At 45.2% G+C, this 17300-nt stretch overlaps 2 protein-coding genes and 1 long non-coding RNA gene across 3 annotated transcripts; 2 read left to right on the top strand and 1 right to left on the bottom strand.

Moving 5' to 3' along the window:
• Positions 1-1096: 1096 nt before the first annotated feature.
• Positions 1097-1546, top strand: LOC123361502. Its single transcript, XR_006576171.1, has 2 exons — positions 1097-1293; positions 1434-1546. It is a non-coding gene; the product is annotated as an uncharacterized LOC123361502 (long non-coding RNA).
• A 2927-nt stretch (positions 1547-4473) lies between these two features.
• LOC123361478 (uncharacterized protein F54H12.2-like) lies at positions 4474-5781 on the top strand. The gene has a single exon (XM_045001440.1). It carries the CDS (start codon positions 4474-4476, stop codon positions 5779-5781), a length of 1308 nt encoding a protein of 435 aa, XP_044857375.1.
• A 9118-nt stretch (positions 5782-14899) lies between these two features.
• LOC123361477 lies at positions 14900-16996 on the bottom strand. Its single transcript, XM_045001439.1, has 3 exons — positions 16281-16996; positions 15564-16139; positions 14900-14926 (listed from the first exon to the last, which is right to left on the bottom strand). The coding sequence occupies exons 1-3, from the start codon at positions 16560-16562 to the stop codon at positions 14900-14902; spliced, it is 885 nt and encodes a 294-aa protein (XP_044857374.1). The 5' UTR covers positions 16563-16996.
• Between the last annotated feature and the right edge of the window lie 304 nt (positions 16997-17300).

The following is a 17300-nucleotide window of genomic DNA, read 5'->3' as shown; positions in this document are numbered from 1 at the left end:
CCAAACTGGTTCCCGACCGACCGGTAGCTGTCTGGATTTGCCAGCTTCCAGATTGCAATAGCCACCCGAGTAGTATAAGGGCCCTACCATCAATCAAACCCTAACCCCGCCCCTAACCCCGCCCCTTGACCCCTGTAGTCCCTCCCACCTGTCACCGGAAGTCCCACCCTCCGGGGTCAAGATGGCCACATGACCGGAAGTGAGGTGGGTCATGTGACCCCTCTAAGAACTCCTCCCACCCCCCTCTACCAATCAGGAGGGGTTTCGTCCCGGAAGGACCACCCCCCAGAAGAGATTTGCCCAATCAGGGTGACTTCCGGGGCGGGTGACCGGAAGCGAAGTGGGTCATGTGACCCCTCTAAGAACTCCTCCCACCCCCCTCTACCAATCAGGAGGGGTTTCGTCCCGGAAGGACCACCCCCCAGAAGAGATTTGCCCAATCAGGGTGACTTCCGGGGCGGGTGACCGGAAGCGAAGTGGGTCATGTGACCCCTCTAAGAACTCCTCCCACCCCCCTCTACCAATCAGGAGGGTTTCGTCCCGGAAGGACCACCCCGAGAAGAGATTTGCCCAATCAGGGTGACTTCCGGGGGTGGCCACATGACCGGAAGCGAGGTGGGTCATGTGACCCCTCTAAGAACTCCTCCCACCCCCCTCTACCAATCAGGAGGGGTTTCGTCCCGGAAGGACCACCCCGAGAGGAAATTTTGCCCAATGAGGGTGACTTCTGGGTTGGGGTGAGCGGTCCGGAAGTGGGTCGTGTGACCCCTCTAAGAACTCCTCCCACCACCCTCTACCAATCAGGAGGCGTTTTGTCCCGACAGGACCACCCCGAGAGGAGATTTTGACCAATCGGGGTGACCCCTCTAAGAGCTCCTCCCAAGGCCCTCCGCCAATCCGAGTGCAGCACCATTACCCCATAAGTCCCAGCGCCGGACAGAGGAGGCCATTTCTTACCAAGCACACGTGTTTTAGAAAAGCGTGGAAAGGCTGCCGAGAGGAAACATGGACTCCTTCACCACCCCCGTCAGAACTTTGGACTTTGTTTTAGCCCCAAGCACCATACTTATGTGGCGCAGGCGCTACGTCAGCGACAGTTCTGAGGAGGAGGAGGGAGTGACCGAGGGGAGCCCTTTGGCCCAGCCGTTGATGGATACGTCGGAACCCAAACCCGACACCCTCGTGAGGCACCCCGAGGAGCCTGATGGCCTCTCTTTGTCCACCCCCTCAGAGCCTGATCGCCGCTCGGAGGAGTCACCGGTGGACAAGGCAAACGGAAAAGACGGCGCTCAGGTAAATGAATGATTAAGAAACGACGGTAGAAGAGGGGGTAATGAGGCTAGGAATGGGGTTTGTGTAAATTTAAAAAAAAAAAAAACAACCAAGCAGTTGGTGTACTTATACTGTTTCTTTTTCTGAAAATCTCTCAACAGCTCGACAATGCCTTTCTAGACGCCTTAAAGAACTTGCGTATCAGTAACCCGGTGGGAGTAAATAGATCGAACATCAGCTGTTTTTGCTCATGTCCTTTTCACAGATTTTAAGCCAAAAAAAAAAAAAAAAAGGACAAAATGGAAGAATGAACCAGCTCAGACTTACCAGGGGGTGATGGCGTCCATTTTACAGCCGTCTGTAAAAACAAAACAAAACAAAACCAAAAGATTATGTTAAACCAGGCAATTAATAAAATTTTTATTTAAATGTTTCAATATGAGTGTGCGTGTCCATTTTTCATACTTGTGGTAGTAAAAGAATGAACCAGCTCAGACTTACCAGGGGTGATGGCGTCCATTTTACAGCCCTCTGTAAAAACAAAATGGAAGAATCAACTAGCTCAGACTTACCAGGGGGTGATGGCGTCCATGTTACAGCCGTCTGTAAAAACAAAATGGAAGAATGAACCAGCTCAGACTTACCGTGGGGGTGATGGCGTCCATTTTACAGCTGTCTGTAAAAACAAAACAAACAAAAAAAAAAAAAAAAGATTATGTTAAACCAGGCAATTAATAAAATTTATTTAAATGTGTCAATATGAGCGTGTCCATTTCCATACTTGTGGTAGTAAAAGACGGTACCAGTAGCAGTCATGTCTACGCCGACGGCTCTTTTAAAGAAAATATATTACAATCCCAGGGAAGTTGGGAGCTTTGGCGGAGTGAACCCTCTTTTTCGAGAGGCTAGAAAGCATAGTAAAACTTTAAATAGAAGACAAGTAACAGCTTGGCTTTCAGACCAGGATGCTTACACTTTACACAAACCGGCTCGAATACATTTTAAAAGAAACAAGACCATTGTTTCAGATGTGGATGCGCAGTGGCAGGCAGATTTGGTGGATATGCACCGGTTCTCCAAACACAACGGCGGTTTTAAGTACATCTTAACAGTGATAGACATTCTATCCAAATATGCCTGGGCCTTAGGCCTAAAAGACAAGACGGGTGGTGAAGTATCCAAGGCCTTTAAAGCTATTTTCAGCGAAGGTCGCGTGCCTCAAAAATTACAAACCGATCGGGGGAAAGAATTTTTAAACAAACCTTTAAGTGGATTGTTAAAGCGGCATGGGGTTCACCATTTTGTTACTAATAATGAAGTCAAAGCAGGGGTTGTGGAGCGATTTAACAGAACTTTAAAAACTAGGATGTGGAGATATTTTACAGCCCATAACACCTTTCGCTACATTGACGTCTTACCTGACTTTATAAAGAGTTACAACCAGAGCTTTCACAGAACTATACGTACCAGACCCCTTGATGTTAACCCTTCAAATTCTCTGAAGGTATGGAAAATGGTTTACGGAGATGGTTTTAAAATAAAACGGGTTGTTGCCCCTTTTAGAAAAGGTGACCACGTGAGACTATCTAAAACCAAAGGCGCTTTTGAAAAAGGTTATGAACAGATGTTTACCGATGAGATATTCATAGTGGATGAAGCCTTAACCAGGAGCCAAAGACCTGTATACCGATTAAAAGATTATGAGGGTGAGGCAGTGACTGGATCTTTTTACCCTGAAGAATTACAAAAAGTAAACCCCAAACGAGACAGGATTTATAGGATTGAAAAAATTCTAGCGGAGAAAGGAAAAGGGAAAAAAAAACAGCTACTGGTGAAATGGTTGGGTTGGCCTGATAAATTTAACAGCTGGGTGGAAGCTTCTCAGCTCTGTGACATTTAGACACGAAACAGAAAAAAAAAATCCTCCTGCAAAAGACAGAGAAGAAAAAAATTAATAATGAGCGATGGCGGGTTTTACATCACTTTACCCAGCAATGCCAGCTCTGCAGTTTTTCCCCAAAACACCATCTCGAACTTTACAATACGGCTAATTAAGCCCTTGGATCTCCCTGGTGCCTGGGAGGTGGGGTTAGTGGAAATACAATACCCGCACAGCTGGAATACTATCAATGAAGACACCCCTTTTGAAATCACCTTTGGCGATAAGACGTGGAATTTTATCCTACGACGAGGTTATTACTCGACCATACCTGAATTACTGGAGCATATGAACAGCGCCGTGGCTCGTCACCCCGGACCACCTGAGGTGGTCATGAACTACGACCCTGTGGGCAGAAAAGTGAGACTTAAATCTACCGATTTTATGTACGGGTTTTCTACTGGCGGGGAGCTAGCTAACATTCTGGGTTTGGGCCCCAAACGCAACGTCCAAAAATTTTCCTTCTCGGCAGACATCACAGGGGGTTTTAACTCCTTGTATCTGTACACGGATATCGTAGAGTACCAGTTTGTGGGGGACTTTTCTGTTCCCCTGTTACGCTGCGTCCCTGTCCGAGGAAGGAACAATGAGTTTGTTACCATCACCTACGATAAACCTCATTACGTCCCTGTCAGTAAACACCACATCGACACCATTACCATTGAAATAAAGACAGATCAGAACAGAGGCGTTTCATTTCGCTTTGGCAAGGTGATCGTCAAGCTGCATTTGCGACCGCGGAGAGAGCGAGGTTTCTAAAAAGCAAAAAAGCAAAACACTATTATGGCGATCGTAAAAAATTATGGCGACCCCACCATCTACAGGAACTATTACAAAGCCCAGGCTGGATATGCCCTTCCTGGATATCATGGGGCCCCCGTGATGTACGGGGCTGGTGTGGGTGGAATATTTCGTAGCCTCTTTCGAAAAGCTGTACCGCTTTTGAGGAGAGGGCTAGAGATTATTAAACCCCACGTAAAAACTGCCGCTCAAAACATAGCTAAAGACGTGGTAGGTCATGTCTCCCGGGCTGTTCTGGAGAAGGTGGGGAATACAGCTTCACAGGAAGGAGCGGGGCTGATGTACATTAAAAGGAGGAAGAGAAAGAGAAATACGTCATACCCGCGACGCACAGGTCCCCCGAAACCCTTTAAAAGAAGGGCTTTGACACGCAGGGCCAGCCATAAACGAAAGTCCAAGAGGAAGCCTGGGCAAAAGAGGAGACGCGCGCTGCCTGCTAAAAGAGACATATTTTAATCGATATGGCTTTTGTTCACTGCGGGTCTGAAGAGTGCGCCAAATCCGAACTAGACTTGTTTCAAATAGCCCCTACGCAGACCAGCATCGAAAAAAGCATTTACATTGAGGTGCCACCTCTATCAGCCGTTACGGAGTCTGCCCCCATTGACTTTTTTATAGCAGGGAATGGCATAGATTATATGGATTTAAACAACACGCTGCTTTACCTGTGTTGCAAGATTGTAAAAGGAGACGGAACCGAACTTGCCGCGGACGCCGAAGTGGGCCTGGTGAATTACCCTGTGGCCTCTATTTTCAGCCAGTTGGATGTTACTCTGGGAGACCGCCTTGTAAGCCAAAGCAACAATTGTTATCCTTACAGGGCCTTTATAGAATCAGTGCTCAATTACAGCGATGACACCCTCGCCACGCAATTTTCTGCCGGTCTGTTTTACAAAGACACTGCTGGACAACATGAAAAAACAGAGTTGGATGGAAGGAATCTAGGGTTTGTGAGGCGTGCAAAGCTGACGGCCGAAAGCAGAACGGTAGAGCTGCTGGGCCATCTACACAGTGACCTGTTTTTTCAAGAAAAACTTTTGTTAAACGGAGTGGATGTGAAAATTAAACTGACGCGCAGTAAAGACGCTTTCTGTTTAATGGGCAGCGCGGCTGAAGGCTTTAAACTGCGCATTGTATCAGCGTCCCTTTTTGTGAAGAAAGTACGGGTGGCCCTGGGTGTCCGTCTGGGGCACGCGGAGGCCCTGCTTGCCTCTAATGCTAAATACCCCGTGGACCGTGTGGGAATGAAAGTGTTTAGCATCCCTGCGGGCAGCAGGGTCAGTAACCAGGAGAACCTGTTTTTGGGACAGTTACCCAAAATGCTCGTCCTAGGGTTTGTGGATAACGATGCCTTTAGTGGAAGTTACACTAAAAATCCCTTTCATTTTAAACATTACGATATAAATTTTGTGGCCTTGTATGTGGATGGTGAACAGGTACCGACCAAGCCTCTGCAACCGGACTTCGAGGCAGGACGCTGCGTGAGAGAATACATGAATCTGGTACAGACAGCTGGTAAACACATGAAAGATCGTTCTTTGTTAATTGACCGGGAGGAGTTTGCACAGGGTTACACCTTGTTTGCCTTTGACCTGTCTCCCGACCAGGAATGTGCAGATCATTATTCCCTAATTAAAACTGGGAACCTGAGAGCAGAAATACGTTTTGGAAAGGCTTTGACAGTCACCGTTAATATGATCGTGTATGGGGTTTTTGACAATGTCATAGAGATAAATCAGAGAAGAAACGTTCTGTTTGACTACATGTGAACATGGACACCGTGCAGCTCTCACGTGTCTTATCAACGGATCCTTACACGAAAAAGAATTTCTTAGATGTGTTCCCTTGTGATTGGCTCCCTGGAGGCAAGCTGTCTCAGAGACCCCTAGGTTTGGTGGTGAACACGCATCCGCACAACCAACCGGGTGAACACTGGCTCGCCCTGTATCTGGCGGAGCGTAACCGTGGAGAGTTTTTTGACTCATATGGGCAACCCCCGAACAGCGTGTTGTTTCCTAAAAGCATTATGAAATTTTTAAACAAAAATGCCACAGACCTGGTGTTTCACAATAGACAATTACAAGACCCCCGCTCCGTCGCCTGTGGCTATCACTGCGTGTTTTTCTTACATCATCGTAGCAAGGGTTTATCTTTTGAACGGCTTTTAAAATTGTATTCTAATGACTTAGTGCAAAATGACCGGATGGTAATGAATTTTGTAAAGAGTAAATTTAAATTCTTGGGCATGCCTAGCCTTGCTCAAAACATGTTTCAACAAGCCCAGACGTGTGTATCTTGTAATGATTTTTATAGCCGTGTTACCCAATAAAACACCCCAAGTGTGGGGTTTAAAGAAATTGATGTTTGGTGGGTTTTTTTTTGTTTTTTAAATGACCAATTGAGAAAAATTACACAGATTTTTTTTTAAAAAGTATAGAAATGTTTTATTTAAAGCAAAACATTACAAGTTTTAAAAATTTTAGAATGTGAAAAAAAAAACATTACACACTGAGCCACTGGGCTCTTTTAGCCAATTTTTTTTTTTTTTTAATAGGGCAAAAAAGGGGTCATGGATTCTTGATCCGCCCCGGTGTCAGCGGTCGAGGCCTTGAGGCGTTCCAAAAGGTCTCTGTTGGCCGCATTGCCCATGACGGAAGAGGGTACGTTCAGTTCCGCCATGGCATTCATAAACACATCCCATCCTTTAGGTACACGTTTGCTAGGTACAGAGCGCGTTTGGGTGACGGCCCTGACTAAGTCAAGCATGTTAGAACCATTAACCACAGAGCCTTTGTACACAAAAGACCCTTTATCGTCCCATGAAGAGAGATTTTTATCCTGGCCCAGTTTATTTAGCAATACTATTGCATTTTTTTTAAAACGCTTATTCACGTTATCCAGCACCTCCTGAGCAACCTAGTCTGAGTTCTTTGGTGTTTCTGGGGGTTTGGCAGTTACGCTTTGTTCCTGTTCCGGTAGAAACAGACTTATTTTCCCTTTATCCGCATCGCTTTGCTTCACGTACGTTAGGTACCTTTGAAGCACGGCGCTGTAAAGTTTAGCCTTTTCGTATTCGGCCAGGTCAGTTCTTTGAAGAACAGACTTCATTTCAGCGTCCAGTAAGCGAGTCGCTGTTGTTCTGATATTTTCCTCTGCCGGAGGGGATGCCCTTAATTGCTCCAACTGGTGGCTGGGCACCAGGTACATTTTTTCTGCATACTCCATTATCGATTAGTTAAAAGCCCTGTTATCAGAGGGATAGCAAAACTTAACAGAGGCCCGATAAACCCCCCAGACTGCTTTACCAGAAGCTTTTTTCTTTTAAGCGAAACGCTCTTATTACACAAAGTTTTTATAAGCGTGCGTTTCTTTTTTAACACACGCACTTGATTCTGTGTCAAAGGTACGTTTCCTTTTAAGGTATTGAGCGCTATTTCTGAAATGGCCGCTACTAGATCGTCAGAGGCCGAACACAGTATAGCCCTCCTTTGCTGCGGGGACGATTTGCTAAGTAATTTTAAAAGGCCCAGGTTTCTCTTCACGCAGCTAGACATGTTTTCAGTCAGCAGCCCCAGCTGTTAAAAAGGGGCCTGCCGATAAGTCATCTCTTTTTATACCCAGCTGCTGTTTTTTTTAAAGTATAAACCACCGGCCAGTCTGGAGGGAAAAGACCGGTTCTTAGTCTATAAGCTTCTGGTGTGGAAGCATTTAAATCCACCACCAGGTAGCCATAAGGTCTTTTGGTAGCATCCTCAAAAGCTTCTAGAAAGAATTGAGCTTTGCCGGGGTACATTTGCCGAGCGAGCGTGGTGATTTGTAATTTGTCCCTGGGGTTTTTGAACAGAACCATGTACTTTGTGTTTAGGTTAATCGTGCGACTCTTTTTTCCCTGACAAAATACGTTCTGAACTATATACATAATGCTCAGGTTTCTGTGATGCACGTACTTGGTAAAAGCTTTTTCAATTTCATCGCTTTCACAAGCAGAGTTCATCAGATCGTCTATGATAATCATATTTACTTTATTAGTAGGAAACAAACCGTCATCATCCAAAGCATCAGGCAACCCCTCCACAAAATTGATAAAGGGATATTTACAGAGCAGTTCTTTATACAGAGGTTGCCAACAACTGTAACACCACACGATATTCTCAGGCATAACAGACAGTGTTTGTTTGGCATTATCCAACACGTTTTTTATAAAGTAACTTTTTCCGCAGTTGCTAGGCCCCGCTAGAATTGCAGAAAAGGGGTGTTTCCACCTCGTATCCATTTTTTTTTTCAAAAGCCGTAGGGCAGGGTTGTAAAACCTTTTCCTAGGACCCTCTTGTTATAAACCACTTTTTGTGTTTTTTTAAGGGTTTTTGTCTCTATTTGCCACTGGTTTTTGTTTCTTACAATAGAGGGCTGCTGCACCTCTATCTTTTTCGAGGTGTTTTCTTGCAGACCCGGGCAGTAGTCCAGGACTAGGTCTTTCAAACTGTCAAAGTTGACCTTTTCACAGTTTGCTACGTTTAGGGTAATACCTTTGACTTTCATACAGGCCTTTCCTCCAGACAGCTTATACCCGTATGTTTTTGGACCTGCCGACACAAACTCGGTGATGTGTTGATCTGGTGGAATCTCGCTTGTGAGGTCCCCTAAATAATCCCCCAGAGGGGGATTCCAGACACCCTCCCTTTTCACAAATATCACCGAGTCAGTGTCGTGGTACAGGCACCGCTCTTGCAAACCGTCTAGGAGGCTGTATAATTCTAAGCGGGCATAAGCGGTGGTGAAACAGGCTATGAAAACATTGGTATTGCCAGAGACCGTGTACCGTTCTTTTGCATGCTTCCAAGACACACACGCTGTTTCATCATCGATAAACTCGCAGGATGAAACCTCGTAATTGGGGGAAAATAGGTACTGCAAGAGTTCATCAGGGTCTCTCACGATGCTGGTGTTGGGTAGGTTGGTTCTTTGGCCAAATTTACCCCACAGAGAATTTAAAAACAGTTTAGCGATTTGGCGTTTAGCAGGGTTTGATCTGATTTCGTGTTGGCGTAAATGCACGCCTTCTTTCTGGTAGAAATCGCTGACGTACTTATTTTGTTCTTCCTCGTTTGTGCACCAGCTGGGATACCCCGAAGCCTCTTGTTTCTGGCGGAGGTGTAATTTTATGTACTCTGAAAAGAGTTTATCAGATTTTTCATTAAAATGCCAGATTTCATAGATTTTAGCCACCACGTACCCCTTCGCTATGGCCGCGTTCAATTCCACCGTGCACCAAGTCCCCAGGATGGCCCGCTCCTCGTCAGTATGGGCGCATGTCTCCCGCTGCTCGGTTTCAGCACAGGTTTGGCATAGCGGGAACATAAGCTTGCCACCCACTCTGACAGGTAACAATGGGAAAAAGAGGCCTCGTGGGGGGTACACTTTAACTTTTGCGATTCCAAAATAATTTGCCAGGGGTCCAAATTTGTCATAAACTATATCGGGGTGTCCGATAGGGTATTCTTTGGTTTTGTTTACAAAAGGGTACAGGCTGGTAAAGTCATAATAGTGGATTTCTTCCCCGGGGTTAGGCTTGTAATACAGACGGATAGCGTTTGTCCTCCTCCCAAAAAGAGCATCCCTAGGCACAAGAGGTTGGGGTAACTGGGCTCGGTTTAAAAAGTCTGCCAACTCCCTGTCTGTTTCTTTCATTACCTCCCACTCGTGCTCCCAAAGAGTCCTCACTACAAAACCAAATCGTTTCAGATAGTCAGCCTTGAGCTGCGTCTTGTAATAAAGAAACCCAAAAGATGTCCCCGTCATAGGATTTTGTGCTTTTTCACAATAACAGGTGACACAGCCGTGGAAAAAACATCCATTAAACTCAAAGGCTGTGCGTACCCCATCAACATCGGCATAACCGTCTAAAAAGTAGGGGCCTACCTGTAGTTCCCCACCCTGTAAAGCATGCCGTATCTGTATATTTTCTTTGTGAGAGGTATACAACAGCCACTGAATAGACGGGGTCGAATATCTCTTTTTCTGCCTGTGATAGTTGTCTGGAGGGAGAAGAGCTACCGTGTTAGGCTCCAAAAACATAAACCTGTACATAGCCATGCAAACGGATGCCAGTGTTATGTACTGGAATGGATCTATGCACAGTTTTATCTCGGTGAATTTACCAGGTTCTCTCTCTACTACATTTCCCTTCTCCGTCATTTTCATAATCTCTCCTCTGTATAGGATACAAGCCTGTCTCAAAATTTTGACATCCTGCTGACAGTAATACGCGAGCTCTTTCTGCAAGTCAAACACCTCAGAACTGTGGTCCTGATACCAGTCGAGAAACTCTGCTTTTTCTCCGGGCATCATGCTTTCTACACCATAGTGTGCCACACCGGGCATAGGCCCCACATAATTTTGATTTTCTAAAGTGTTAAAAAAATGGGGAAAATACCCTTTGCACCCTTCAAACCCCATTGCCTGCGGTAGCTTGCTAAGCTTCATGGGCAAGAAGTTTAAAGAGTCTATAAAACGAATCCCCAGGGCCTTCACTTCCACGCACATTAGTTTACTACCCTGAGTAATCAGTTCTATGCACATCTTTTCCTTCAGTAACTGCCTAACGATGAAATACGCATCATAACCTTTGGAATTGTGCGCTAGGAACGTGTAGTCCCGAAACTCTTTGCCGATAAAGGTCTTAACAAAGACAGACAGACACTCATCGCCCTTAAATTCCCAGGATTTTTCGGGCTTTAAGGACGTAGCAAAAATGTAATTGGGAGTGTGCACCCCAGTCTCCTGCATGCATTCGAAATCATAAAAGATATACTTTTCTGAGGATTCAGGCTTTCTAAGGCTATCCATAAAGCAAAAGTGACTGTCTACATCACCAACGATCGAACCCTGACACTGCTTACATCGTCTCCCTTTACACTTATGCCGCTTGTTCACGTAAGACTGACACTTATCACATAAAGTTTTAGACAGGCATTCAACTTGGTTTTTTGACGCACAGTCGACATGTCTGTCTAAACACTCTTTGGATCGACAATACAGTCTACAGCTAGGACACCGCAGCTGCACGCCCACGCTGTCTGAGCACGTTACACTCAAGCAGAGGCGGCAACGATACCTGCAAGAGTGGTCGTGACTGTACACCGTATGGCAAAACTCACAATAATTTTTCGCTCCGAACAACTTTTTCACATCCAGAACTCCATAGTAATGCTCATCGTGCAACAGGATGAAATAAGTCTTGGGGTACGCTAGGCCTCCTGTTTTGAAAAAGCCCCAGCCACCTTTTTCCATATACAGCACCACCTGTATGTTCACTCCTAAATGCTGTTCAAACTTTGCTACGTCACTCAACAGAACCTTTTTTTGATCTGACCACCCCAGTTGCTCATGCAACTTTCTCGCCTCCGCTAACAATTTCGCGTCCGTAGGTTTACGATCGGACATGACGGCCAAAAGGCCACCCGCAAAACACAGATTGGTACCGGCGTAAGTCAGGTCTACCAAACACTGTCTTTTTTTATGAATAATTTGACTACTCAGAATAGAATTTAAAACTCTACGAGCACCCCCACCCCTGTTTTTTACAACTGTCACAACAAGGCGCAATGTCCCATCGAGATGCAACTCTCTATTGCTCTGTAGCAGCTTTGAGGTGTGATTTAAGAAATCCTCAGCAGATAGCTCATCCCTAGTTCTTCTGACTGAAAACAAAGCGTTAGCTAAATTACGGCTCTCTAAACGTAACTGAACGTAATCATCAGGGCCTACCCTACCATTAATGTCATCGAGGACCGACTGTATTCCCCGGTGTATGGCTTCAACAACCTGCTGAGCTGAATTTATTTGCTCAAGGTTGACAAAACGAAATTCCTCACAATATACCGACCCCCCGAATCTAAGTAATTCACGTTGCCAACTTCTCACTCTTTCCATATACACCTCTGCATTTTCGGGGTTACTTGGGGGTTCCTCTACAGGATCGTTAGCGACATCTTCTACATCAGATGCTATTTGAGGGTCATTGGGAGAGGAACGGGGCCCATCTAGAGAGCCCTCTGGGGAATTTACTAAACCAGAGTCTGATTCCATCTTCCCATTTTCAGAGAAGCCAGTCTGAGAGCCTCCAGTAGGAGGCATCTCTTTTTGTTTGTTTTTCCTCATGAACTCTTTAGCCCTTTTTAAAAGTTTTACAACCACCCTGGCCTGGAACTTTTTGGCAGCCATCTGTTTATCCCCCAAGCGCTGTCCCCCCTTTTGTTTACACATGAGCTGGTGTGAACCCTGGAGGGTGCCCCTTTTACCCAGGCCCCTTTCCACGACTAGTCATGCCTGCTTAGAGACACCCTTTCCAACCCTCCTGTCTTTCAGCATCGCTCTGAACAAAGAATCATATTTTTCCCAAGTCTTTCTAGAAGGCCGTTCTTTTAGACTCCCCAAGGATACAGCATCCATCACTTTTCTGATGGAAGCATCAAACTCTTCCCAAACACTAGAACTCGGGGGAGCTGCGGCGAGCTTATGGTTTTGGGAGAATGTTTTGTCAGTGCTCGGTGTTTTATTCACAACCCCTAGAGCGCATGCTCCGGGTTTGTGAACGTGGGCATTTTCGCTCACAGTTTTCTCAGGGCTTGGTGTGGCTGTGGCCGCTGAGGAACTGGAATCGTGTTTGTGTGGTTGCAACACCTCGGCATTGCAGAAGCTTCTAGTCCATGGTTTTTTATATGGAGCCCATACACTACATGCTCCAGGTCTGCGCACCTTCAGAACCCCTAGAGTGCGTGCTCTGGGGTTGTGAACGTGGGCATTTTTGCTCACAGTTTCCTCAGGGCTTGGTGTGGCGGTGACCGCTGAGGAACTGGAGTTGTGTTTGTGTGGTGGTTTTTTACCAGAGTCTTTTGTTTTGTCCTTGGGTTTCACGTATATGAGGTCTGGGCTGTTTTGCGTTGTTAAAGGTCTCAAAGCAGATTCCTGGTTCTTTAGTGGTTCTGGAGGAGGTGTCCTTGTCCTTGTAGCGCTGACAACAGCATTTTCAGAAAGGTTGCCCCTGCCTATGAGGGAGAAAAAAACCATAACATTTTACAAAAAAAACTGAACTTTACCATCTACTCTCTCACCCATACCTATGTATTTACTTAAAATACAAAAGCTCATAGAACAACTAAACCAATAAGCAAAGTATATTTACAGGGCTTCATGCATCCTTCAGTCACTGATGCTGGTGAATTTTCCTTTTCAGCCGTCTCCTTCCTTTTTCTTTTGAGTTTGTTTTCCCTCTGGTCTAAGGATTTCTCATGTTTTGACTGTACTGTGAGCAAACACATAAAACCATCTTGTAAAACTTAAAAATTATATATTTCATTCAGTAGGGTGTTTTTCTATTTTAAAAAAATCATAGTTTTACCACAAAATAATCCATTTTTGGCCCTACAACAAACAATTTTTAAAAACATCTTATTTTGCTTTTTAAAAAAATCCATTATGCACAGTAAAAAACCAAATACTTTTTTAAAAAACCTATGCCCCAGCTTTATAACACACACACACACACACACACACACCCCAAATCATGCTTGCAGCCACACACACTTTTTTCAAAAAGCCACATGTTACTTTTCAAACAAACAAGAAAAAAAAAAGCCCCCAAACCATGCATTTAAAAACCCATGTGTTTGGGCCTTCCCCCTCCTCAAACCCCACATTATGTACAGTAAAAACCAAATACTTTTTAAAAAACCTATGCCCCAGCTTTATAACACACCAAATCATGCTTGCAGCCACACACACTTTTTTCAAAAACCCACATGTTACTTTTCAAACAAACAAGAAAAAAAAAAGCCCCCAAACCATGCATTTAAAAACCCATGTGTTTGGGCCTTCCCCCTCCTCAAACCCCACATTATGTACAGTAAAAACCAAATACTTTTAAAAAAACCTATGCCCCAGCTTTATAACACACACACACACACACATACACACCAAATCATGCTTGCAGCCACACACACTTTTTTCAAAAAGCCACATGTTACTTTTCAAACAAACAAGAAAAAAAAAAAAACCATGCATTTAAAAACCCATGTGTGTTTGGGCCTTCCCCATAAACCCCCCACATTATGTACAGTAAAAAACCAAATACTTTTTAAAAAACCTATGCCCCAGCTTTATAACACACCAAATCATGCTTGCAGCCACACACACTTTTTTCAAAAAGCGACATGTTACTTTTCAAACAAACAAGAAAAAAAAAAGCCCCCAAACCATGCATTTAAAAACCCATGTGTTTGGGCCTTCCCCCTCCTCAAACCCCACATTATGTACAGTAAAAACCAAATACTTTTTAAAAAAACCTATGCCCCAGCTTTATAACACACCAAATCATGCTTGCAGCCACACACACTTTTTTCAAAAAGCCACATGTTACTTTTCAAACAAACAAACAAACAAAAAGAAGCCCCAAACCATGCATTTAAAAGGCAGTTTAAAAAAAAAAAGTTACCTTTTACTATGGGATAAAGTGTTGCAGGGACATGGTTGTTCTGTTCCCCCCCATGTGTGTTTGGGCCTTCAGGTTATAGAGCAAGCAGAAACATGTTAGTATTACCACCAAATCCCTATACAACCTGGGTAATACTTTTCTTTTTTTTTTTAACAGTATTAAGCACAACTATAGTTAAAATGGTTTTTACCTTGGCCTGGTTCCATGCTAAACAGATCCACCCCTGAAATACATACAGGCACCATTATTTACTAAGACAGCCTGGGCAAAAAGTGGCTTTATAGTTTCAGAGTTAAAGGCACAAGGTCTTACCTCTTTTTGAGTCCAACAGCTCTCCAAGAAGGTTTTCTGTTAAAAAGGACAAACTCCAGCACACCTAAGATTTTTATAGCCTCTCATGCCCATTGTTTTTCAAATAGTTGCTAAAAGGTTAATTTAATCACCACAGGTAAACTGCAACACACCCTTTTGTGAGCTGGGTTGTGGGGGTGAGGGTTGTGTATGCTTAAATCCATTCATTTCAACAGAGCCTGGATAGCTCAGTGGTTTGAGTAATGGTTTGGTAAACCCAGGGTTGTAAGTTCAATCCTTGATCTGGGGTAAAAATGAATATTTGGTCCTGCTAGTAAAAAGGCAGGTCTTATGAGATAAGTATATCTCCATATTAACTGTATTATACTCAAACATGTCTGAACTAGTCCTGGCTCTATTTTTTTTTTATTGTAAGCACATTTTTTTTTTTAAGGATATTTCCCCCCCCCCTCCCACAACATACATTTCACACACAAGCACAAAAACACAAAAGCTAATTCTCACAAACTATTTTATTTTAAAAAGACATACAACTCCTTCAAAACAAACCAAGATGCTTCATTAAAACTTAAGGGCAAAAGGCCTTCTAACAAAACACAATAATCACAACCCCCTTTTTTTTTAAATTTACAGCTACCAAGTTTCATATCGCATGTTTGCCTCCTCACCATTCTCTAACTTAAGCCTTTTAGATTTCTTACAAATAGTCTTTTTCTTAAGCAGGGTTCTGTAACTTTTTGTGCAAACTAGACGATCAATATAACGTTGTAAGCAGGCATCTTCCGGCTTGGTCATTTTCTTTAAAACACGGTCAGGGTCTTCACTGAATTGCACAGCATTTATCAAAGTCACCCCTTGTGCTAAATGTTCTTGGGTTAGGTACAGACATTGCATAGCATAACCTATGGCAATAACAGTGTTTAATAAGCTTTCCAAACACAGCTCAGCACACAGGGCCCGGAGCTTGCAGTTTATATCCACTGAAGTCCAAGTCACACAGTCATGGTGTCGTTGGGCTGGCGCATCTATAGCACAGCCCTCACAATCTTCAAAAAGCTTTTCCCTAAGGCAGTGTTTAAGAACAGCATAAACAGCAACGCGTACAATAGTCCGCATAACTTTTTTACGCTCACGACGTGGCACTGGCTCGGATAGTTCTATGCCAAGCCTCCTCCTAAATTCCTCAAACCCATCATCCTCGGAGCCCTCTTCAACAATTTGTATTGGTGTTGAGCAAAAACATGGTGGGCCCGGTTCATCTTCGCTGCTTGATGCAACGCTGTCCAGGGGCTCTGGGTCCTCTAGAAAGGCATCGTCGAGCTGCTAAAAATTTTCAAAAAAAAAAAAGAAACAGTGTAAGTACTCCAGCTGCTTGGTTGGTTTTCTTTAATTTTTACACAAACCCCGGTTCCTAGCCTCGTTACCCCCACCACCGCCGCCGCCGTTTCTTAATCATTCATTTACCTGAGCGCCTTCTTTTCCGTTTGCCTTGTCCACCGGTGACTCTCCCAAGTGGCAATCTGAGGGGGTGGACAAAGAGAGACCATCAGGCTCCTCGGGGTGTCTCACGAGGGTTTTGGGGTCGGGGTCCGGCGTATCCAACAACGGCTGGGCCAAAGGGCTCCCCAAAGTCACACCCTCCTCCTCAGAACTGTCGCTGATGTAACGTCTTTTCCGTGGACGGTCAAAGACCCTCGGGGCTAAAACAAAGTCCGAAGTTCTGACGGGGGTGGTGAAGGAGTCCATGTTTCCTCTCGGCAGCCTTTCCACGCTTTTCTAAAACACGTGTGCTTGGTAAGAAATGGCCTCCTCTGTCCGGCGCTGGGACTTATGGGGTAATGGTGCTGCACTCGGATTGGCGGAGGGCCTTGGGAGGAGCTCTTAGAGGGGTCACCCCGATTGGTCAAAATCTCCTCTCGGGGTGGTCCTGTCGGGACAAAACGCCTCCTGATTGGTAGAGGGTGGTGGGAGGAGTTCTTAGAGGGGTCACACGACCCACTTCCGGACCGCTCACCCCAACCCAGAAGTCACCCTCATTGGGCAAAATTTCCTCTCGGGGTGGTACTTCCGGGACGAAACCCCTCCTGATTGGTAGAGGGGGGTGGGAGGAGTTCTTAGAGGGGTCACATGACCCACCTCGCTTCCGGTCATGTGGCCACCCCGGAAGTCACCCTGATTGGGCAAATCTCTTCTCGGGGTGGTCCTTCCGGGACGAAACCCTCCTGATTGGTAGAGGGGGGTGGGAGGAGTTCTTAGAGGGGTCACATGACCCACTTCGCTTCCGGTCACCCGCCCCGGAAGTCACCCTGATTGGGCAAATCTCTTCTGGGGGGTGGTCCTTCCGGGACGAAACCCCTCCTGATTGGTAGAGGGGGGTGGGAGGAGTTCTTAGAGGGGTCACATGACCCACTTCGCTTCCGGTCACCCGCCCCGGAAGTCACCCTGATTGGGCAAATCTCTTCTGGGGGGTGGTCCTTCCAGGAC

Source organism: Mauremys mutica, unplaced genomic scaffold (genome assembly GCF_020497125.1).
Source record: "Mauremys mutica isolate MM-2020 ecotype Southern unplaced genomic scaffold, ASM2049712v1 Super-Scaffold_2380, whole genome shotgun sequence".
NCBI classification, from domain to species: domain Eukaryota; kingdom Metazoa; phylum Chordata; order Testudines; family Geoemydidae; genus Mauremys; species Mauremys mutica.
The sequence above is the reverse complement of the archived record's forward strand: the minus strand, read 5'-3'. Positions and strand labels throughout refer to the sequence as shown.